Source organism: Heloderma suspectum, chromosome 3 (genome assembly GCF_057233095.1).
Source record: "Heloderma suspectum isolate Gila_16-S chromosome 3, 16-S_ref, whole genome shotgun sequence".
NCBI classification, from domain to species: Eukaryota; Metazoa; Chordata; class Lepidosauria; order Squamata; family Helodermatidae; genus Heloderma; species Heloderma suspectum.
Window position 1 is genome coordinate 289,017,138 of NC_139460.1, and position 24,487 is coordinate 289,041,624.

At 41.5% G+C, this 24,487-nt stretch overlaps 1 protein-coding gene across 2 annotated transcripts in view; it reads right to left on the reverse strand.

Moving 5' to 3' along the window:
- The window catches only part of PLOD2 (procollagen-lysine,2-oxoglutarate 5-dioxygenase 2), a 97,572-nt gene that overhangs the window by 53,881 nt on the left and 19,204 nt on the right, over positions 1-24,487 (reverse strand). For both annotated transcript variants that reach the window (XM_084847224.1, XM_084847223.1), the window contains exons 2-3: positions 21,021-21,112; positions 15,460-15,596 (exon numbers count right to left, since the gene is read on the reverse strand). In XM_084847224.1, coding sequence (XP_084703350.1) covers positions 15,460-15,596; positions 21,021-21,112 — 229 coding nt within the window. The remainder of the gene's footprint in view (positions 1-15,459; positions 15,597-21,020; positions 21,113-24,487) is intronic.

The window sequence follows — 24,487 nt, forward strand, 5'->3', positions numbered from 1 at the left end:
ATGTGAATAGTCTGCAGAACTGCATGCAAGCTGTGAAGAAGAAGAAGAAGAAGAAGAAGAAGAAGAAGAAGAAGAAGAAGAAGAAGAAGAAGAAGAAGAAGGTATTACTCTCCTCCATTCTACATCAAGCAAAGCTGAATCCTGCAACCTATATAAACCATGTACATTTATTCTGCTTTTATTCATCCCGGGAGGCACGGAAGCCCAGCTCTTTGACCACTGTAAACCCTGCTATGCCTCCTTCTGCCTTCAAAGCTTTCACCAGAGATTTCTCACACATTTTCAAGCCTATCTTGGCAGCAATGCTGGCTAGAAATTGGCTTTTCCCCTAAAATATAAATGCTGAGATTTTAAGGGGTGGACTAAACGTGTTAGGACATGCTGCCTCTCCCCATCTCTTTATTCTTTCCTGTGATACAAACCAGATGTGATGCCATCACAGCATAGATGCAAGGCAGAATGAAAGGCATACAATGACATAATGCCAGGGCTATTTCTTATATTTTATGACATCTGCTTTGGCCCTAAAAATGCTGAACTGTATGTTTAGTACCAAATTGTATGCTCTTTCTGTACATGCTCAAAATACCACAACCCTATGGCATTATATGTTTAATTACTGTGGCATTACTTAGACTAAAGCTGTTCACTCTTCCATGGTTGTGCTATTGCACTACAGTCCCAAACACCTGTGACAGTCGGTGTTCTCTGCTGGCAGCGCCAATTCACACAATTTTTCAGAGCCTAACAGAGTGCTCTTAATGCCTTTTACGGCAACAAACAATTGTTTAGGTTGAAGCACCCTAAATGTTGCACCACATGATATCACAAACTACAGCATTTTGCTGGTGTTGCCAACATTTCCTACCGAGTTACAGGAAGACATTTGAGAAGAAATGTTTAGGAGTGCACCATCAGGTATATATACACAATGCCTTACTGTGCTCATTTGACAAGGGGTAATACCAAGACAAAAGCACAGTGGAGTGCAAAATGGTTTGCTTATATCAAGATGGTTTCTAACAAGCACTTGTTTTGTTCTTCCTTTGCCAACTCATGTTTCCCCGAAGAAAAGTGATATATTGGCTTTGGTGTGCCAAATTTCAGTACAATGAGGTTATCGCAGGAGTTACTGCAGGTCCTAAGACACAGTGCTGGATCACAACAACACATACCATTGTTTGTTTCCTTATAGACCAAGAAAAAGGCTGACAGTAAATGAACATCATTCCCCATTAGAATGATTCCACCACAAACTCGTTAAATCAAAGAGGCCTTTGTCAAGCAAATTATTTACTTCGATCCATTCAGACTAATCACTGCTCTGCCATCATCATACTGTTTGCCTCTAACAATTGCCTTCTTTGCAAATATAGTAGATAAAAATATGTAGCCAATAAAATGCAGAGACTTCTTATCTTCCTTAAAGTTACATAGCTCAATCACTACAAGCAGAACCACTGGATTACAATTCAACAGCACCTGTTTCAGTGGCCTTTGGAAAGCCCAGAATTGCTCTTCTTGGCTTAAAATCACAAAGTTTTACTTCTTGGTGCATGCGGCTGCATCTGCAGGCTCTTCATATTTTTTATGTTCCTAGTTATCCCCAATTGTCCTTCGGCAGTGCTTCAAATATTGTTTCGGCATACACATAGATTACTAGAGTATAAAGAAGATTGATGCCTTCTTCTATTTCCCCCTCCTCCACCATAAGCTTGCCAGGAAGTATTCCCCTGCTGCCAAGCACTCCAGGATCCTTGGCCGGCCTCCATCCTTCCCCTCCCTCCTCCTCAGTCTCCCAGGCAGCTACAATTGCAGATGCAAACACAGCAAAACTTCTTGTAGTTTGGCAGCTTCAGTCCACAGAGAGAGAGAGAGAGAGAGAGAACAAAATACCTTATTTGTGTTCATTTTGTAATCATGAATCTGTACTCAAATTGTTCTGCACTCTACAAAACTGTGCAGGGCATAGAACAGGAGTGGGGAGCTTCTGCCAACCCAAGGCTGAATTCAGTTTTGGAGAAGCTCTCAGGAGCTGCATTCCAGTAGAGGGTGGGGCCAAAGGCAAAAAAGGGTTGGGTCAAAAATACCAGCATACTCTGGGGAACTCCAGAGGGACAGATTGGGACCGAAGGCCTGAAGCTCACCACCTCTAATATAGAAGATGTATTATTTCCCTATTTTCCTTTCTGCTATCATCTCCCCACTTTCTGCAACACACATACACTGTGATGGATTTGGTCCTTGCCTAAGGATTCTATGAGATGGGATTTTTGTACTTAGTTCCATCATGGATCAGAAGGCAACATATGCCATGCCATTTTTCCCAGAACAAAGTGCCACTGAGAATACAGACTTTGCTGACCTCTGGTATGAGCTCACCAAATTTTTAGATAGAGGACTCTAAGATCAGGTGTGGGGTTTTTTTTAATCATTTACTTCAAAATCTTAAGCAGTTTTTACATTTTTAAAAAATATGATGTAAGAGCACAGACCAAATAGCATATACATAATTGATACAAGCAAAACCCACTTCAAAAAGCTTCTTAAAGAATCGTTTCAGGACCATGTCATTCATTGTAAAGATTAAAGTTTCTCACCCAAACAACATTTCTGAGATGGAGCAAAAAAGGAGCAGAGAAGTCAGTGAGGACCGGTGCCATTGTTCTTCCGTGAGGACAGATGTTGTGTCCTTCAATGAAAGTTGATGTCTGGTCCTGATGTTTTTGTAGTTTGCTTCTCATATTTATATGATCTCTTTTTGTGCTGCTAATGTGATATTTCCCCCCCCCCAAAAGCAGAATTTCTCTAACAATTAGTTATTATTATTCCGAAGTTCCCAGCTATGATTTTGGGGAGTAATATATTTACTTTGTATTCTTGTCAGCTCTGCTGAGCAACTCATTTCTTTAAGTTCCTGAAACAGGATACCATTTGCTTCACTTCTGTAGGTTTACTGTTTGGCTATTTTAAATATGAGTTGTCTTTCAGTTCTGTTTACTTCTCACAATATTTCATGTCATCTTTCACTCCTTTGCATCATAAGCAAAAAAAAAAAAAGTGTCTCTAACCAGTCGTGTCCGACTCTAGGGTGTGGTGCTCATCTCCATTTCTAAGCCGAAGAGCCAGCACTGTCCGAAGGCGCTTCCGTGGTCATGTGGCCGGCATGACTGAACACCGAGGTGCACGGAACGCTGTTACCTTTCCTGTCGAGGCGGTACCTATTTATCTACTTGCAATTTCTAGCTTTCGAACTGCTAGGTTGGCAGAAGCTGGGACTGAAGACGGAAGCTCACTCCGTCACGCAGCACTCGGGTCTCGAACTGCTGCCCTGCCGACCTTCTGGTCTGCAATTCAGCGTCTTAACCACTAAGCCACCGCGGCCCAACATAAACAAAACCTAATGACAATAGTACATGTACGCAGACATCCTTTCTTCAGATTTCTTATCTGGAACATACATGCTATTTTTCCTGTTTAGATGGGAAAATATTCTACCTTGCTTTTCTCATCTCAGCAAGCTTAGAAGTCAGTGAAAAGTTACAGCATGTCAGCACAAACGCTTCTGCTAGAATGCCTTGCTGGAATCAAACTAATTCAACCTTAATATAAGAATACCTTTCCCTTATATTTCATTTGTTTCTTTATATCTTTTATAAACATATGACAGAGATATGCTTCTGAGAGAGGGAGACACCAAAATATTTTAGGAAAATTTTTTGCAAGGTAGCCTATTATGCAGGTTGGTGCAGGAATCTTGCAAAGACTCCTGAGGCAAATATTTGTCACAACACACATCCAACTTCTCAGCCAGTATTCTCTTGCTGTTGCTCCTCCAGCTGTTTGAGATATCGTGCTTCCTTCATCCTTTCCCCAACCCACACTCCCTTTGCTGCCTTCTTCTGTTCTCTTCTCCAGGCAAGTAACTGTCAAGTGCTCAGACTCCGGTTTCTCTTTGTGATCAGAGAAGAAGTGCAAAACAATTGCTTTTATTATGCAAACTGCAGTTAGATCAGCAGTGCCTCAGTTTACAGTTGGAATCCACAAACAGTGGTGAAATCTTTTAGACAGCTTTGCTGGACCACAGGACCACTTAGACTACAAACAACTCCCTTTGGTTAATGCACTATGTTAGATAGTTGCAACGAAAACTGGCACCAGTCATCTCTTCGACAACCTGAGTGGCTGCTTAAGTCCCTCCCTTAAAGTGGGTCTTTCCAGAGGGATCTTCCCTGCATGGCCAGCCTTTTGGAATGCCTTACGAGTTGATGTTGCTCCCCTCGCCTAGCCCAATGTCTCTCCTTGGGATCTCGTATTTCTAACTCCTCCTCCTTCTGCTGCTCTGGCATCCCCATGGGTGAAGAGGGCCCTGGCTGGCTACTTTTCAACTGATTAGCTTGCACCTGGACAACCTCCAGTCTGGGACTGCCAGTCTCCTGCAACCTTGACGCCTCAACAAACCCCTCAGCCTCCTCCCCCTTGGACTCTGAATCACCCATGTCTGTTGGGGGTGCGTCTAGAGAGGTGCTGGGCCCAATCGCTACAGTAATCTAACAGTGGCAAGGGAACAAAGTCTCATTAGTGCCCATGGGGCCAACTCAGCCTAGATAGCGAAGACATTTTCTGGATGTACACATCCATTATTAGGGTATAAAGAAGATTTTATACCCTAGCATAAAGTCTAGTATAACATTCCCCTTCCCCACCACAAGCTTGCCAGAATATACTCCCTTGTTGCTGGTACTGTAGCATCCTGAGATCCTTGGCTGCCTCCAACCTTCCTCTCCTGGTCTCCCATTCTCCACCACTGCAATGGGAACCTTCAGCACTGTTAGTGGAATCTGCATCCAACTCTGATGGTAGAAGAGAAGGAGCAGTGGAATGATATCTAGGAAGTGAGACATTCCAGACATCATAAAAACATGAGAAGCTTAATACCTCTTCTATGACGTATTAGCTGTACCAAAAGTGAAACCAGGAGTGGGGGGTTGAGCAAGAACAGGACATGCAATGACCATGCCACATTATGTTCAAAGATGGGCTATATGACTAACAACTGGCACAAGATCAGTCTCTGGTTCTATTCCAGTAGCAGAGGCTTTAGAGCAGAGTTAGGTGTGCTTTTGCATGGCAAAATAGGGGATTCTTTTTCTTCTCACTCCACCAGACTGTCTTTTATTAACTCCACTTACTTTTTGTTAATTCAAGTTTATGTTCATCTCCCATTATGCTTGAAAGGATGATGTCACCATGATGAGGTAAGTAGGGCTAGAGTCGAGACATCTGTAGTCTGCTTGCAAAATAGGCTTGCTCTGCAGCAGCCGAAATTACATCCTATCCCTGGCCATCCAGCTGTGGCCCAAGTCTCTCTAAATACACCTTAAAATCCTTTCCCTCGAAAAATACCGCCTCACCACTAGGAGAATAGAAACAGTCCAGTAGCACTTAGGAAAGGTGCAATGGTCCAGTGTTGGCTCCACTTCTCCTTGACATAGCTGCACCACCCGCCCCGAGATTCTGTCACAGTGCTGATGGAGCAGTTCCAATGGATATTGGTGTCCGAGTGAATGGAGCAGCCCCAGTTACAGAACCAGAACAAATTAGTAAAACCTTCCCTTGGACCTAAAGCTGTGTTTGGCTACCAATCTGCCCATTATGGAATCTTGTTGACAGTATGAACTCAGTACAAAAGAGGAGGGGAAACGCTGTATATGTGAAACATGGGTAATGTGTCCAGCAAAAAGAGAACCAATGTGACAAGGTGGATATTAACTCAGACTAGGCCCAAGGTGGATATTAACCAGACTAGGCCCAAGGACACCCGGGTTCAATTGCTCCCTCACCCACAAAACCTTACCTGGTGATCTTGGGCCAGTCATTGTCTTACCCCAACCTATTTCCCAAGCTTGGTGTCACCATGCACTCTGTCCGGACTCTATGAGAAGGTTAGGATAAAAATCGATGGATCCAGAACTGAACATGCAGGAAAGGTACAATATAATCCCTCAGAAACTTTAAGGACTGCTGAAGTAGATACTAAGAAAATGGGAATCACCCCAAAAATGTACCAAGGAGCAATAACATTCTTTAATGCCATTGGCCATACTGGCTAGAAAATATGGGAGTTGCAGTCAAGCACAGCTGGAGACCGCCAGGGTGGGGAAGGCTGCTTTAAAGAGTTAAAAGATTTCCCTGATCCAAAGTAGAATGCTGTATGGAAGGTATTTCCTGAGGGGAGAAAACAAACAAAGAAATCGGTTCATTGGCACCAGGTCCAAGAAGTAACTTACAATTACTGAATGGAACCCTGTCAGAGCAGTGTGTGAAGAAAGGTTTTCAGAGTTAACTAATCTGAATTAAAAACAAACTACAACCAGCATAACTGCTTAGTTATAAGCCATTACAGAAGCCACACCACCATGGTAAAGTTCCACTGCAAAAGAAATGCCTTGTTCAGAAGTTATTATGTGATTTAGCTGGGCACTTTTCTTCTTTGATGCTTAAAAAAATCCTTAATAGGTAGGATAAGAGGGGAACTTAGCTTGCAAGACAAATCTGACATGCCTCATAGAATGAAAACATGAGGTTTCAGGGTGGTTGTTTTTTAAAGCAATCCTTTCACAGAAATTTTGTTGCTATCTGCAAAAACAGAAGTATATTCGGTTTTATTCTGTTTTAATCTTATGGTTTTTATATCATATTTTACTACGTTATTGTATTTTATGATTTTAGGCTTTATCTTGTAAACCACTGAGAGAACTTCAGCAAACAGGCAGTACAGAAATGTAATAAAAATGGTATTTCTGAAAGATACAGTCCTTTTTAATAGTGAACTTGGTATCCTTTATATTGGTCAGACTCGGACCTCAGTGTCTGATATAGGGAAAATGATTATTAATGTATTGCTATAGCTGGTCTCTATTCCTCTGTGATCACAGAAAACCAGAGTGAAAATATACTGCAGCACTTTACATTGTCCGCTAAAATGTATCTACTTCCACATAAATACTTGGCTACTGAATACTGTAAGCCACAGCAAAGGAATTTTACTGAAAAAGAGATATAAAATTCCCTGAAGAAGGAAGTGATTATGATTCATGTCAGAACCTTAAGACTGATTTTTTTTTTTAAGTGGGAGCTGACGTTTTCAATGGCTTTACACATAGTGATTTGATCTTGTGAATGGTTTAATATGTGCCCAGAATAGGAACGTTTGTCACTGGGAAATCCAGTTCTTTTTTTGCTCGATGGAGTTCGAGCATGTGCTTTGTCTCTGCGAGCCAAGATGCAGACTGTTCCATGAACTCTGAAAACGTTTTTGAACTTGGGGGAGGGGAGGAAGGTTCTGCAATTTATGCAAATTTCTGAGCAATTTGTCCAAAATTATGGCCAATTTGTGCAAATTACAATTTGCCAAAATTACACAAATTTATCCATAATTTGTTTAATTTGCGCAGATTTGCTGTAATTTGTGCAAATCGCTCAGAAATTTGCACAAGTTGCAGAGCCTTCCAAAAAACACACAAAATCCCCAGAAAATCCACAAACTGGCCAGAGTTGCTGCAGATCAAGCTAGATGCCACAGTGGGAACTGAAACGAAGTCCAGCAGGCTGAGCCTAAGAAAACCTATTGAACTCCATGCCCCAAACAGATTTCTCTGACATCCCTAGTCCAGAATGACTTCACAAACAGTGGAAGGCTGCCATGATAAAGGTAAATTCCATGTTGGACATCATTAGGAAAGAGATTCAAAAAATAACTCTTATACAAATCAATGATATGAGTACATTTGGAATACCATGTGCAGTTCCGGCCACCACTAGAGATGTGTGAATTGCCGAAGTTCTCTGAATTCTATGTTAAAGCTTCTTCTGACTTGAGTCCATATCAGATTGTGAGCTTTGTTGTTGTTTTTTGCTTGAAAATCTGTGCATATTTTCCCAAATATATGCATAAATTTTGTGCATCTTTGGAATGTATGCATTCTTCTCCCATTGATTAAAGCATATTCATGGGCATTTTTCAAAAGTATACTTTTTCATGTGTATTTTCCAAATGTACACATTCTGTCCAATTCCTTTTCTTTCTTTTTTTGTCTACGATTCAGACTGCAAGTTCAGAAATGTATGGATTTTGACTGCAGATTGCATCTGAGTCCATGTTCAATCCAGAAGGTATGAACTGGGTAAATGCTGATCAAAAATGAACGGAAACAAATCTCTCATAAATCCTTAGTCACCACACCTAAGAAAGGGACTTGCAGAGCTGGAAAAGGTGCAGAAAACTGAAACCAAAATGATCAAGTAACTGGAGCAATTCCCCTATGAGAAAGGTTACAACAGCTGGGGCTCTTAACTTAGGAAAAAAGCAAGTAAGGTGGGACATGATAGAGGTGTACAAAATTATGCATGGTGTGGAGAAAGTGGATACAGAGATGGATTTCCCCTTTCTCACAATACCAGGATCTGGGGTCATCCAATGAAGCTGAATGATGGGAGACTCAGGACAGACAAAAGGAAGTACTTCTTCACACAGCACATAGTTAAACTATGGAATTTGCTACTGTAAGATGTAGAGATGGCCACTTACAGGGATGGCTTTCAAAAGGGGTTAGACAAATTCATGGAGGATAAAGCTATCATTGGCTATGATTCATGATGGCTATGTATTACCTCCAGTATCAGAAGCATCATGCTTCTCAAAACCAATTGTTGGGGAATATGAGTGGGAGGATACTCTTCTGCTCATGTCCTGCTTGTGGGCTTCCCATAGGCATCTGGTTGGCCACTGTGGGAACAGATTGCTGGACTAGAGAGGCCACTCTACACTTCTAATAGGACAAAAACACATGTATAAAAGTATTACAAGTAGCTATCGTTCTGAAATCGCTTAAAGTAGCTCTGCGTTGGTTCACCCATCTGGACAGATAAAAGGAAGGAACTTCTTCACACGGCACATAGTTAAACTATTGAATTTGCTACCACAAGACGTAGTGATGGCCACCAACGTGGATGGCTTTAAAAGCGGATTAGACAAAATCATGGAGGATAAGGCTATCAATGGTTATTGGCTATTAGTCATGTTTGCTATATATTAACTCTAGTATAAGAGGCAGTATGTCTTTGAATACCAGTTGCTGGAGAACACCAATGAGAGGGGGCCGTTACCCTCATGTCTTGCTTGTGGGCTTCTCACAGGTACCTGGTTGGCCACTGTGGGAACAGACTGCTGGACTAGAGGGGTCTTTGGTCTGATCCAGCACGACTCTTGTTATGTTAAGTGGTGATTGTGGACACTACTATTTTTCAGAATTTAATTATTATATCTGGTGCCATAGCAAGCAAGCTGATATTCTAATAACCAAGTACACAAGATGTGAACAGATGGTATCCTTCCATATTAGGGGCAGATAACGTACCGATGATTAATTTCAATCAAAATTAAGAAGGCAATTTACAATAAAAGAATCCAAAAATACAATAAAAACTATGTATCAACAAATAAAAAACAGCAGATCTTATTAAAAGCAGAACAAAAAGTATAAAGCAACAGGGAGTTTAATATACATCAGCAACAATTAAGACCGGGAAAATAAAGAGCTCTTAGACTGGAACCAGAATGACATTCATGTGTGCGCCAGGGGAGTGAGCTCTCTGGAGAGTGTTCCAGAATTGGTGCACCATCACTGAAGGACCTCTGATAACCACTTGCTACATCTCAGAAGGCCAAAAGACCCAGAGAATGACCTCTGAAGATCTCAGATAGCTATAAAACATGAGAAAAGAGGTACCATTGCTATTAAATATGTACAACTGAATGCCATGTTGTACTTCATGTAAAGGCAATTAATTCCACTGAAAAAGAAAGATAGGAGAAAGCGCTACTGGTTTACAAAAGGAAAGGGGGAAAGACAAGTATTTCTTCACTGCTCCAAGCAGAATGGCTGGTATTTAGGAACTTTGTGGAAAGGAAGCCGATTAAATAATATGTATAAAGCTACCTAGTGAGTTCATGAAGACTCCCACTGTTTTGCTTTTCCCAAACTTTGGCAGAAGGCAAAATGCGAAAAGTGTCCCTTGGAGGTTCTCCAGCTTTCAAAATAAATAAATAAAAATGGTTGGCTTATGCTACAGGCTTTTGCTAAAGACAACCCTCCATTCAAGCTGGCAAAGCCCAAATTTGACATAAAGCACGGTGCAAAACACAGAATAGCCTGATTGAGAGGAGAAAGTGCTGGCTAGCTGAAGCTGTATTTTCCCTCTTTCCAAAGTTGCAGCAGAAACTTTCAGCCAGTGACAAGAACCAGATGCACTCTGGAGCACTGCTTCCCAGACAACATTTTCCACCACAAGGTAGAATGACCTAATGTTATTCCTTTGCCTTTTTCTGTCCAGGACTGGTAGCATATTAAGGCATGCAGACTATTTTGATGTGGTAAAAGCAGCAGCCATATGGAAAAGGATATGTTTACACATTTAAATTGCATCTTTGTTATCCATTGCAATTATGTTTCATTAATCAGCTTCTTTGAAATTCTGTCTGCCAACATTCATTTGAACCTATATTTTCCTTGTTCCTTTGCCCAAAGTGGCTATTTATCTTAACACTTAAAAAACAAAAACAAAAAACCAATGATCATAAAAGGCACTGAGATTATCAGGTTCTAATTCTTGTGTCATGCAAAGGGTATTTGAAGCACTACTGTGGAATGTCTCAATCTGCTTGTCATTTAGAATCCTAGTATTTTATCAACATCTGGATTTTCATGACCTCTATCACCACTGAAGCCCAAACATTAAATGGCACCAATGAGAACTTTTCTACCCAAGCAAATACCAGCTTCAGAAGAGGGATTTTCCTCAGGACTGCAGCTCCCCCCCCTGGGGGGGGGGGATAAATCCCCACATGCCTCCTGTGATCCCAAAAATTATCTGTCCCCAGGAGGTGCTATCTGCATTAAAAAAAAAAAAAAAGCATGATAAATGCAAAGGTACATTTAGTATCATGTCCACTTTGGCCCTGATGCCCAGAGACAAACAATATTTAATATTACTGAAGGTGGCGTGATGGAGCCGTGGATGGATTTCCTACAGTGAAATTGGATGGTAAAGAGCTCCAAAAGGATCTCACCAAACTGCAAAATGTACAATAAAATGACAAATGTGGTTCAGTGTAAGGTAACAAAAAGCGATGCACATTCGGGCAAAAAATTATAACTTCACATATTCACTGATATGTGAGACTAAGCTGCCAGCAAGACTGACCGGAAAAGAGAACTGGGGGCATGGTGGATAGCTCAATGGAGATGCTGTTTTACTCATTCTGTCACAGTACTAGACCTGGGTTTGTCCAATGAAACTGAATGGTGGGAAATTCATGACAGATAAGAGGAAGTACTTCTTCACTCAGCACATAGTTAAGCTATGGAATTTGCGGCCACAATATGTGGTGACAGACATTAACTTAGATGGCTTTAAAGGGGGATTAGAAAAGTGCATGGGAGATAAGGCTATCAATGGCTACTAGTCATGACTGCTATGTGCTCCCTCCAGGATTAGAGGCAGCATCCTTCTGAATTTCAGTTGCCAGAGAACACAAGGAGAAGGGTGCTGTTGCACTCCTGTTCTGCTTGTGGACTTCCCATATGCATCTCGTTAACCACTGTGGTAACAGGAAGCTGGATTAGATAGACCTTTGGTCTGATCCAGCAGGGAACTTCTTATGTTGAACATGTGAATTAACTATTCAATTCAAACATTCAAAAAAATCAGTCAGGTACACATCAAATGAGTTTTTCAATTAATCCAACTTAACAAACGTAAATACATTCCCATGAACCCATACAATATTCCACATAATATGTTTGATGCACAGACAGGAAGATAATCTGTTATCATTATAAACCTAATCAGCTGCTGAAGATGACACATAAATCAAGTCAACCAAAATACAATATTTAAATAGAATTCGACCTAGGGCCACACCACAGGGTTCTGCAGTACATCCCTGTAGTGAGTGCTGCAGCTAGGTAATTTTAGACTCTGGACTTAATGATCTTATTGGTACCCCCTTTAGATGTGTATTACTGTGTAAAGAATACAGATAACCTTTATCTTCTCCCCCACCCACCAACCATCATTCCATGCTTTAAAACTGCTTCTACTTTCCTGATATGTTAGAACAATACAATTTTTTGCCAACCTTGATTTTAAAAAAACAATAACACTCTGAGAATGTGTAGTTTTGCATTTTAAACTCACTTTGATCATAGCAGCATCATGACTACAGGCATAAAATGGAATTTGCTTCTCTTGCCCTCATCACCTGCCACTACCTGGGTGGTCACTTAGGGGCCACCTGGGATGCAGGGCCCTGGACTTTGGCCCCAAGTTCCAGTTCTGGCTGCACCACTGCCTGTAGTGCATGACCTACAGCTACCAACCAATACTTTTAAATGCCAGCAACTACAAATAGCTGGAAGTGTTTCCCCACTAACAATCCAATCAGCTATTAATAAGGGGGGAATGGCTTGCCGGCGACAGCAAAGGCAGCTCAGTGTAAAAATGCCAGTAGAAGCAAAGCACAGTCTCAAAATCTGAGTGTGTAATCTCCATAGAGGTGAACCAAACTGAGTTCACCCTTCCACTCTCAGTTCACCAGCCTGTTACAACTTTGAAACAACCATAAGAACATAAGAAGAGCCATGTTGGATCAGACCAAGGGTCCATTTAGTCCAGCATTCTGTTCACACAGTGCCCAATCAGCTGCTCATGGGAAATCCACAAGCAGGACACAAGTGCAACAGCACCCTCCTGCCCATGTTCCCCAGCAACTGGTGTACATAGGCATACTGCCCCTGATTCTCGAGGTAGCATATAGCCATCAGGACTAGTAGCCATCAATAGCCTTCTCCTCCATGATTTTGTCCAATCCCCTTTTAAAGCCATCCACAGTGGTGGCCATCACTACATCTTGTGGAAGCAAATTCCATAGTTTAACTATGTGCCGTGTGAAGAAGTACTCCCTACCGACTCCAAAGCTTTCTTGGATGTACCTAATCACATAAGCAAGACCTCAGACAGGGTTTGTTTTTTTTTAAGTAAAAATATGCACTGTGGGGAGAAATCTATACCCAAACAGCATGCAAGTTACAGAATTCAGACATGGCTCTTTACAATACACACCGAGTCTTTCACTTCCATCTTTCTTTTCTTTCCCCCTGCAGCCATTTTAAAAGTCTGCCTCTTTATGGAGAAGCTGCTTTCTTAGCTAATCAGGGAAGCAGAGAACGCTGCTCTGGTGTGATGTAGTTTAGCCAGAGGACTAGCCATTTCTCCCATACGGAGGAAGTTGGTTTGGCAGGCTTCCACGGGTCATATAATGGGACTGAACCCAAGCTCAGACAGCTATTTCCCATACAGCTGCATGTGTGGTGGGAGTCAATACCCAGTGGCCCTGCTCATTCATTTTGCCCAACCTCCATGGATTGGCAATGGTGTCACACAATTGAGAAACTGTGTGAAGGGTACACACAACTGAAGGGTACAGATCTCATGTCCAGAGCCTGTGCCTGTTGGAATGTACATGCATAGGCCCCGCTGTGCAGATGTCACCTCCAACATGTGGAGATCAGGCTCAATCAGTAAGATGGGCCAGCAGGCATGATCCCAACCCCCTACCATGTGCAGCTGTAAATGGAATGATGACTTGCAGAGGGTTTGAATCTTCATGCTATTAGACCAGACAGAACAGACTTTACTGTGACCAATATCACAGATAACATTTTGCTCTGGATTCATTATTGTCTTCACTTCTCTACTCACAAACTCCCAAGATGGGTAAAAATAACACTCTACCTATAATGGTCATTATTCTGTTAGACTTCAAGCATTCTAATTGCAAGTACAAAAAAAATGAGTAAAATATTTTAAAAGGTGACCAATTACCATTCAGTCATTCTGGTGTTCTCAAAATGTTCTTAATTCAGGCGGTTAAACTAAATGCATGCAGAGAGGGAGCACGCCAGCCCTGCCCCCTTCTCACACATTTTCATTGGCCTCTACTTGTGAATGACGTTTTTCTGAAGAGGAGAGCCTTCTGTATCCCTGGAGGCTCTCCATGTGATTGAGAACGCTGATTTCAAGTGTTTTCATTTGTGTGGAAAGCCTCCATGGATACAGGAGCCTCTTCTCTTCATCGCCCACCACATGTAGAGGGCAGCTTCTTGCAATGGCAGGCCTGGGGACTGTGAGGTAAAAGAAGAGAATCTTCAAGCAAGGGGACGACCAAGTAACTGCACCCAGTTTCCCATACATCTGAAATCAGTGGGAAAGACAGGAGCCTCTCCTCTTCAGAAAGTCTCCCTCCACATGTACAGGGCGATGAACAAAGGGAGTGGGGCCAGCACACTCCCTCTCCTCATGCATTTAGTTTAACCACTCTGACAGAATGCCTGAATAGGGCATATGTCTGAGCCTCATATGAGCTACAGATTACAAGACCTCAGCCCTGCAGCTTCTTTCAATGACAAAGCCTGGAGCACATGAGGTAAAAGAAAATCTTCAAGCAAAGTGCATAACCAAGTAATTGCAGCCAGTTTCCCAGACATCTGAAATCAGTGGGAAAGCCAGGAGCCTCTCCTCTTCAGAACGTCACATTCCACATATAGAGGGAAGCAAATGTGGTAACAGAGGGGGTGGAGCCAGCACACTGCCTCTCCTCATGCATTTAGTTTAACCACTCTGACAGAATGCCTGAATAGGGCATATGTCTGAGCCTCATATGAGCTACAGATTACAAGGCCTCAGCCCTGCAGCTTCTTTCAGTGACAAGGCCTGGAGCACGTGAGGTAAAAGAAGAGAATCTTTGAGTAAAGGGCACGACCAAGTAACTGCAGCCAGTTTCCCATACATCAGATTAGTGGGAAAGACTTCCACTACAGAAAGAATTGCATCATCAGTTAGGCTTGTGCCCCAGCATCTGACCTCCTATTTTAGAAATCAGGTGTGACTCGTTAACATGAGATTGCTGTTACTCTGCTACTGCTCACTATGCGTTCTCCATAGAAACGCTTGCTATTAAGTGCCATTTGGACCATTTATTTACCCATTTCTTTCTGACAGTAATGACTAACTCATAATACAGGAATGTTTAGTTTGGACTGTGTGTCTCACAGCTTGTCAAGTCTAGATAACATCACCCCCACCCCTTGAGGAGTACAGCAGCCATGGCCCTGAGACAGCTTTTTACATCTGTAAATCCAGTGAAAAAGCACAGTCTGCTCCACATACAGTCTGACATCGCTGTAAGTAGAAAACAAGCACTAACTTTCCCCAGCTGAAAACTAGGGCAAAAGGAAAATATCTGCATGGTAAAGCGGCATGTCACAACAAAACCTGAAGTTTTTCAAGCTTCCTACTGACTGAAGTATGAAAGCCAAAATGAGGAAGTTGTCTTACCAGTCAACATACATAACCACCAAATCCTCCTGATCAGCATATGTCTCAAGCGCAGATTTCAACAGGCGGACTTTCTGGCCTCCTCCAATAGCGTTTACAGCTTCTCCTCCTTTCCATTCTTCACCTTGACCAAGGACCTGGGAATAGGGGATACAGTGGTTTCTCATGTATTAAGCAGGTTTTGCAAACCAAACAACGGGTACCATTATATTTAGGAAGAGTCTGATGTAGCAGTCCCAAAAATAATAGGAATACAGAAAGCTGCCTTATAATGTGTCAGACATGGCCCACATAGTTCAGTACAGTCTACACGAATGGACAACAACTCACCAGGGTTTCAGACAGGGGTCTTTCTTATCCTTGCCAGGGATAAAACCTGGGACCTTTTGCATACAAAACATGTGCTCTGTCACTGAGCTGTAGCCCTTCCCTTTGCCCTATTGGCCGGTCAACCAAACACATATTCCAAATGTTCATCTCCTGCATGAGCAGGATTGCTCCTGCAACCACAGGTATTGTTATGCTAATGGAGAGTCTAGCTTAGAGGCATTCAGTCATGGCTCCTTTTCTTTCTTTAGCACAGGGGTGGGGAACCTCTTTCAGCCTGAGGGCTGAATTCAGTTTCCAAGGAGCTCTAGGGGGCCGCATTCTAGTGCTGGGTGGGGCTGAAGACAAAGTGGGCAGGGCCGAAGGCAAATAGGGTAGGGCCAAAAATACAAAAAGAAAAAAAGCATATTATAGCTCAAAGCTTTTGCTGCCAGTAACTAAGTCTAAGTCATTTCAACCTTTTAGAATGGGGAAAAGAACTGCACAAAAGCTCGGAAACCACGAAATGATGGGTGGTTTAGGGGGGAAAAGTGCATCCTGGGAAAGAAGCATAGCCGTCTGGGAAACCCCAGAGGACCAGACTGAGACCCCAAGAGCGTCAGATTTGGTTCCCAACCTGGAGGTTCCCCACCCCTGCTTTAAGATGTTTAGTTGACCCTCACCAGGACCTTAGCTTCAGATACTTGGTTTATGTGGTTTCCCTAAGGAGAAAAGGATCATGACATGTCTCAAGCCATTATTTGACTGTAGCCAAATACAAGCAAATATTCCATTAAGCCAAGTTGTAACAACTCACTTTTTAATTTTATTATGGCGTCACATGTTAGCAAGGGCAGGAGAGAGGGCTGTTTGCCTCCCATCCCTGCAACAGTCAAAGGCAAACCTAGCAGCATGACAAAGCTTTTCCTATTAGGCATTTGCTATAACTGCCGGAATCTCCAAACAGGAACACAATCAGTCACCAGTGGCAAAAGCCACTGCCTAGGACTGCCTATGATTCCATCTTGTTTGCTGAAGGAACCAAAGACTACCTTCTTCATGTGATCTGACTGTTTGTCTTTAAAGTTCCTATGAGGGATTGGACTCAGGCCTAGAAAAATAATAGCTGTTGAAACACTAAAGCTATTGATCAAAGGAAAACACATAAGATACCTGTGCAAGTGAGACATTAAGGGTGCATTCCTATGCATGTTTAAACAGAAAAAAAAGTCCTGGCTGGGGAATGCTGGGAGTTGTAGGACTTTTTTCTGTCTAAACACGCATAGGATTGCAACCTAAATTTTCATGAGCTGAGGAAAGCCAACATGTTATTTTTCTAAGGACGTTTGTGTTTTAAATATACGTAATTGACCTATGTGATAATATTTGATCAATCAACTGATCAGATCTTCTTTGGCTGGCCCAGCCCTTTCTAAAGTAAGCACCCACCTAAATAGGATGCTGTTGTTACAACAGTAGTCCTACGTAGAACAATAAGATGAAAGCATTTTTCCATTCAGTCCACCCTTCCACAAAAGAAACATTGCTTTCTTCTGACATTTTAATTCCACAATCCACACACATTTTCTAGAAGTCAGTGAATACGAATGGAACTCATTTGGAAGTAAGCATGTTTATGGTGTCACCTTTCTCTATTAAAAACAAGCCAAAACAAAGCCTCACACACACCTTCAAATATCATGCACTCCAACAATACATATTAAGCCACCATTTCATCACCCATAAATTTTCCATGTCCTAAGCAGCACTGAACACAATGACATAACTCAAAAAATATGAGATGATTCCTAACCAAACACTAACCCAGCAATTAGTTTCCACCACGTTAAATTACCACAGCACCATCTTGCTGAGAAAAGAAAAGAGGTTTACCATTTTTAAAACAAAATAAGCGCTAGCAGTATAACACTTGAAAGTATACACTGCAATAGTGGAGTAAGAGTGTAGTGTAGGGATAAAGAAAAATGGATAGGAGAAAAAACACAGGTTAGAAAACACAGGGCACCTACATTGTATTCTTTCTGGCGCCAGGTGAAGACCTTTTTATTTTCCCAGGCATTTTAGCTTTCGAGACTTTTAGCTTTTAAATCCCTGCATTGCTGCTAGGTTTTATTCTGGTTGTATTGTTATACTGTGGTTTTAATGTTTTATATTTTTTCTTTTGTTTTATTGTGTGCTCTTTGGTTTTAATTTTTGTGAACTGCCCAGAGAGCTTTGGCTATTGGGCGGCATAGAAATGAAATGAGAGAGAGAGAGAGAGAGAGAGAGAGAGAGAGATTTGGGTTGGAGCGTTGTTGTTTTCTCTCTCCACTTGTAACTATTATTTATTTCCTTGATTCTTGGGGTGAAATCATATATGTCAAAAATAAATCTCTGCAGATCATATTGATAAACCTTTGACAAACTCACCCGCCATCAGACCGGGGACAAGAATGCTCAGGGAGGTAGGTTGCAGTGCAGCAGCTAAATTAGGCTGCTGAAAAACCTGGAGCAGATTTTTGCGAGAAAGTCTGTGTTCTCAAGCTCTTAATGGCACCTGGAAAGGCTTCTTCCCTTTCCCCTCCTTTCCTCTGACTTCCTTTCTCTTCCTGGAAATATTGACGATCCAGTTGGTGGTCTGAGGGGAAGGGGCACTGTCACACCATAAAGGTTTGCTTTGTAAATTGATTAAGTGACTGGATAAGAGAAAGCTGAAAGAAATTTTAAGTCGCCCTCAGCCTTTCTCCATTCCCCAGCCTCACTTGCAACTGGCTTCCTCTCCCCCAGCCCCCCACCTCACCCCTTTCCATGCCAAAACAAAAGGAAATTTTCCTTTGCTTTATTATTGGGAAGTTGATTATGAAGAGCTTCTGCAGGGAAGGAAGAAAAATCTGGAGTGGATTGCTTTGGGAGAGAAGGAAAGACAATGCCTTCTAGCTTTTTTACCCAATTGTTTTGAGAACAGATGCTCACTGTGCTGTGCTTCAGCTTGCCAGGGAAGTGAGCGAAGTGCTTAAGTTTCAGAAAGAGACCTAAAGGAAACTCAGGCTTATGGGGAACAACAGCATCTATACTACTAGCCCTTCTTAATTCTGTTGGAAGAGCAAGCTGCCAGTTGCTGAATGGAAAGGGAAAGTGACTACCCATGTGGTCAGAGGCACTTTTACTATATTCTTGCTGCTAGTACAAATACTTTTTGACTAATAACCCTGGATATCATTTAGGGATCCTCAATATTAATACTAAAATTTCATGGCATATGTTATGCACTTTTGTTATTCTTCTTGCTTCCATTAATTCTTCAGCTTCAAGCTGGGATAGTCCTCCTCGGCATCTCCTAGTTTGTTTGTCAGCATGATTTCCAGTTCAGCATCTTGCAGTCATAAATGCCCTCCTCAAAACAGCCAAACTGCTTTATATGCAATTTGCTGTTTGGAAAGGACAGGACTGCTGAATCACAATAGACAGGAAAACTCCATGTGTGTGTTAGAAGTTTTGTTGGACTGGTGTAATACTAAGTTTTGCCTAGCCTGGGGGGTGGGGGGAGAATCTGCATTGCTGGTGTTCTGTTGCAGTGGGATAAACATTCATGCTGTCACAGCCAAAGCACTTTCATAGTACTGAGGTGCCAGAACAACCAGTGTGTTTTGGTTGGACTTTTATTTAACTGGTTGGCTGGGATTTGTTTTTCTTTGTTTATTCTGTTGTGGTTGTTTTACTAAAGAAAAAGGGTAAGGGCTCTAGCAGGTTATGAAGTAGAATCAACAGAAATACAAGGTGAGCATTATTGTCTAATTCAGTCCTTTTCACACTGACTGCAAGACAAAACTCTTTCTCACAAAATCAATACTTGGGTATAAGTAAATGTGTAGAATGGCAGCAGGACCACACCCATTTTTTCCATTTCAGGGGTTCAACCATCCCTTTGGGTTGGTGTGAAAATAATGTTGTTGATTTTTTGGGGAAAGAGCTAAATCGGTTGCCCCCGAGGAAGAGTCAACAGACTCTAAATGTGTTGGGCTAATAAACCATCCTATGCACACCACTGAGATCGCTTCTTCCCACTCTTACTTTTCTTTCCTTCTTTGTAAACAGAGTCTATGCACAAGTGATTTGTACATGCACAGGCTGTCTCCACATGATCAGAGGCTGCCTTTTTCAGGGTTCCTGAATCCTGCTTGTGTAGAGAGAACCTACATGCACACAACATCCAAGAGCATAGGTTCAGTTAATAAAAGGAGTTACAGTGGTTGAGAGTGGGGACAGCAAGCACAATCTAGAATGTGAAAAACCAAAGACTTTACTATTTATTATTAGCATTTATATACCACTTCATTTGCTAAAAAGCCATTAAGGTGGTGTACAATAATTTAAAAAATCAAAACTAAATCTATAAAAACAAGATCATTAAAATGGTAAAACATTAAAATTATAAACTACACATTTTAAAATACTAAATTGAAAAGATGTGTCTTTATTCTCTTCCTAAAAACCAAGGGAGTCAGGGCCAATTGTAGTTCTTTAGGGAGCACATTCCACGGTTTGGAAGTAGTACAGGAGATTTACTATACTTCCATTACCCTGAACCTCTGTGATAAGAAATTACCTTGAAGTTGCAGTGCTAAGTCCTAAACAGCCTACTTCAGTTACCAATGTATTCCTACAGAGTCAGGCAGAGGACGGTACATTCTATGAACAAGTAACTTTGTAAAAGCAGAAGCTGAGATAGGGCCAAAATTAAAAATAAAATAAGTAAACACCAGGAAATGGATATATTTTCTTCAGAAGTCACAGAAAAAAGGGGATAGTTTTTGGATTACTAAAATATTTATTTATATATTTATTTCTACAACAATTCACAAAAATTACAACTACAACATTATATGATACAACATTATAATAAAACATAGCCTAAAAATTTTAACATACAAAATAGTGAACAAATATAAGGGAAGTTGAACGGAAAGGGAAAGAGGTAATATTTACAAAGACTGTGAATGAAACCTTTCCAACGCTTAAATCTGTGGAATAATCTCTTGAGGTAAGTGGAAGACCCCACAATCTGGAATATTAAGAGCTAGACGAGGCAACACCAGCAAACCTTGTGAATAATTCACAGCTGACAAATATATACAGCAAATGACCTATGAGGTATTTTCCATGACTTCATTCTATAGTAGTTATATTTTAGTATAGCATAGCCTTAGCACGCAGGCATACCACACACAGAGAGTTAAACTCTTTGCACACAATACCTTCACTGTGTAGTTGAAGTGCTTTGCTGATTGCATGAATCGGTGAAAGCCATCTGTTTCCTTGGTTGCCACAGTGAGAATTAATAGCTTATCTGGTAAAGGGGAAAGAAGAGAGAGGCATTAGTTCTTCATAGGTGAAATAAGCTACTTTAAGGAGGGATAAAGAGCTGTGAATTTGACTTAACTACTATTAAAACCTCGTAACAGATAATAATATTACTGAATAACTGAGTCTTTGAGAATGAAACATAAGGGCAGGGAGATTGTAGCTGTTTATTTTTCATTCCATTTACTTATAAAACTTACATTCCACTTTTGCAAGTTAAGTCTATAAATATTACTAGTTGAACATTTTGCCTATGCACGTGCCCAGACTTTCCTATATCAGTCATAAGTTGGCAAACTCGGCTGGTCAGAACATGCTGCCAATAACACTAGCTTGGAGTCCAAGCTCTATGTTGGCCATCTGGTCTAGATGAGGGCCTCTTTCTTCTGCTTTTGTGAAAAACGACCATGGCTAAGTAGTGGAGCACCTGCAGAGAAGGTCTGAGATTCAATAACTTGCATGGCATCTCAAGTAACAGGGCTAAGAAAGGTCTCTGTCTGGGACCCTGGAGAGCCACCTCCAGTCAGAGTCAGACATTGGGAATACCTGGCTGGATGGACCAATGGTCCGACTCAGTGAGGCAGCTTTGTAATTGGCATGATGATGGCTTGAATGAAAAACAGAACTTGTTCTCTTCCAATATGTAAATAAACATTCTTCCCTGCTTGACTGGAGGCAATAACTACCACAGACAACTAAGGAAGTAGCTATTTACACACCTGTTGTATCCCATTTGCCTGTGATAAACAACATTCAAAGCAGTTGTCAACAAAACCAGCTATATATCCTTTTTTTTTTGCCTTAAAAGGCAGAATATAAATACTGAAATGAATACATAAATTGAGGCGCTCAGAGCCTAACAACCGCCATCCTGTGAAGTAGGTTAGACTGATGGAGAGAAAGGGTGAGAGGCAGGTGAAGTCCTCAAGGCCTGCCCCAGCTGGACTCCCCTCAACCCCAGGGCACAGCAGGGACATCTACTATCAACTACCCTGGGGAAAGAATTCCAGGAGAGAGATGGGTGAAGAAGATCTCAGGGCCTGCTCCAGCTGGACTTTCCTTCCCCCTGCCCCACAGGTTCATCTACCATCAACTACTCTGTGGGAAGGATTCCAGGAGAGACAGGGAGGTAAATGAGGATAACACCGGACACCACAAGAGCAGCTGGTGACAACAGTGGTGAGAAGGTAGACTCACAGAGGAAGGGGCCCATTGAGGGTATCTTGCCCAACAGCCCTCAAAAAGCTATAGCTGGCACTAAGCTTGGCTATCCAGGGAGCTTCTTAGCTGAATGAGAATTTGAATCTGGACTGGCAACTAATCAATGCACCACTAACCACTGCACCACATTGGCTCTGTTTTACACCGTTCCTTTCTCCTTTATTCAAGGCGAATAAACTATAACCTAGTGTTTCAACAGCCCACATCCAGCCATTCAGCTCATGAACAAATGTCACTTTAAATGCTGAAAAGCCAATTGTCAAAACCACAAGGCATGATGAGATCCTGAAAGCAGGCTTGTGGAATACATCTGTCTAAATTAATTCTCTGTGTCATATTACCCAGGATGAGCAGCATTACAAGTTCAGGCCAAAATCGTAAGTTGGCAGCATCCCCAATATACAATTGCTGACCCAAATTCTTGGAAATTCTCAGCCTCTCAATAATAGCCTTACAAGTCTTTGAATATCAGAGCAAGTAGGAATGAAGCCATTTGGAAGCCCTTCAAACTCATGGAAGGTTATACATTTTCAATACGCTTGCTTTTATAGCACAAAAGGGAAAATCCAGTCCATGCATTAAAAATCTGTTATTTCAAGTTATTTATGTCAGCAGTTTGATAACATAAATAACATTATTGGGGATTAGTGAGTTGAAAACGTATGCATATTTCAAAATTTTATTTTAAAATAGGGTTGCTGCTAGTAGTGGGGACATTTCAGCATTAGGAACAAATTAAGTACACAACAGCAACCTAAACACATCACAAGAAAAATGGTACTGTACCTAATTAACAGGTACCATTGAAAGTTATGAAATGGGCCTTAGCAATTTCCCCTCTCTTCCCCTTGAACTTATACAGGTTGTGGAAGGCTTACACAAAGAACAGAAAAAAGCAGCTACGACAGGAAGAGAATCGGCTAACTTTCCCCACCTTTAGTCTGTGGAGCAACAATTATGTAGTTTTAGAAGAGAGATCATCAGGTATATAGTATAGAGGAAAATGTGATCATAGGGCACTGAGTAAGCCAAATTATTATTTTTTATTAAATTTTCCTATATGAACTGTTTAGATTTGGCAGCAATTGTAGAACTTGGTTAGGAAAGATATATTTTACATCTACCCTTCCAATGAAAACAGGAACGTTAAAAGTGTAGGCATCTTTACTAGACCAAATGCTTCAAGTGTGAGATGTAGTTGAAACAAATATAAAGATGCTACTTTCACCTAATTACCCCAAGGCAAATTATCAGAGGAGTGACTGTTTGGCCAGGAAAGCATTACCCAACTCAGTGAATGACAGGTTACCACTATGCCAATTAAACTGATGAGCAGTTGTATTCTGCACAAAGGGAATTCATACGAGGGAAGGGATAACCCAACAGGCCCACATTACTGTATTAATATACTTCAGCTCAGATTCATGACATTTGAACTCACATACAACCTCAGTCCAAGATCTACTAACTACCGAATATGGTAAACTTGCTCCCGTGTGTGAATGTGTGTGCTTTCTTTTTCAACTTAAGTGCTATATTCTCCAGTGTTTTGCAGCCTCCCCAGCTTCTTGTGCTTTCTGAAAAGACTTAACTATGACTTCATCCCTTGAGGCTTCTGGGTCCTGCTGCCTACTAAGTCTCTGCAACATGGGTGAAGTGCTAGTGGTCAAAACAGCTTTCAGGCACTCAACAGTCAGAGAGCAGTTCTGGAAAGACCCAAGGGAGAAAGTCATGGTTAAATCCCCTAGGGGGCTTTTCAGAAAGCATAAGGGGGGGGGGGCTGCAAAAGCACAGAAGAATGGGGCTTCAATTGAAAAAGAAAAAGCACATGCACATGCGTGCACGCACACATGCACACTCACACACACACACCTTGGTCACCTCGTTATGGTAAGGTAAGCCCTGCGCATCAAGACATTTCCCCAAAATTCTAACTATCTTTGCAAAGGGAGCAGAAAAACAACTGTTTCTTTTGCAGGGAACCTAAGAGCTTGCAGAAGACCAGGAGTGGATTTGGCACAGTACTAGATATTATCTCTATAGATTCATTTCAGTCAAAAGCCTAGAAAATGTTTAAGCTTTAGTAATTTAGTTGTCATCACCCAGCAATATTATGAAGTTGTTGAGAATATTAATGATA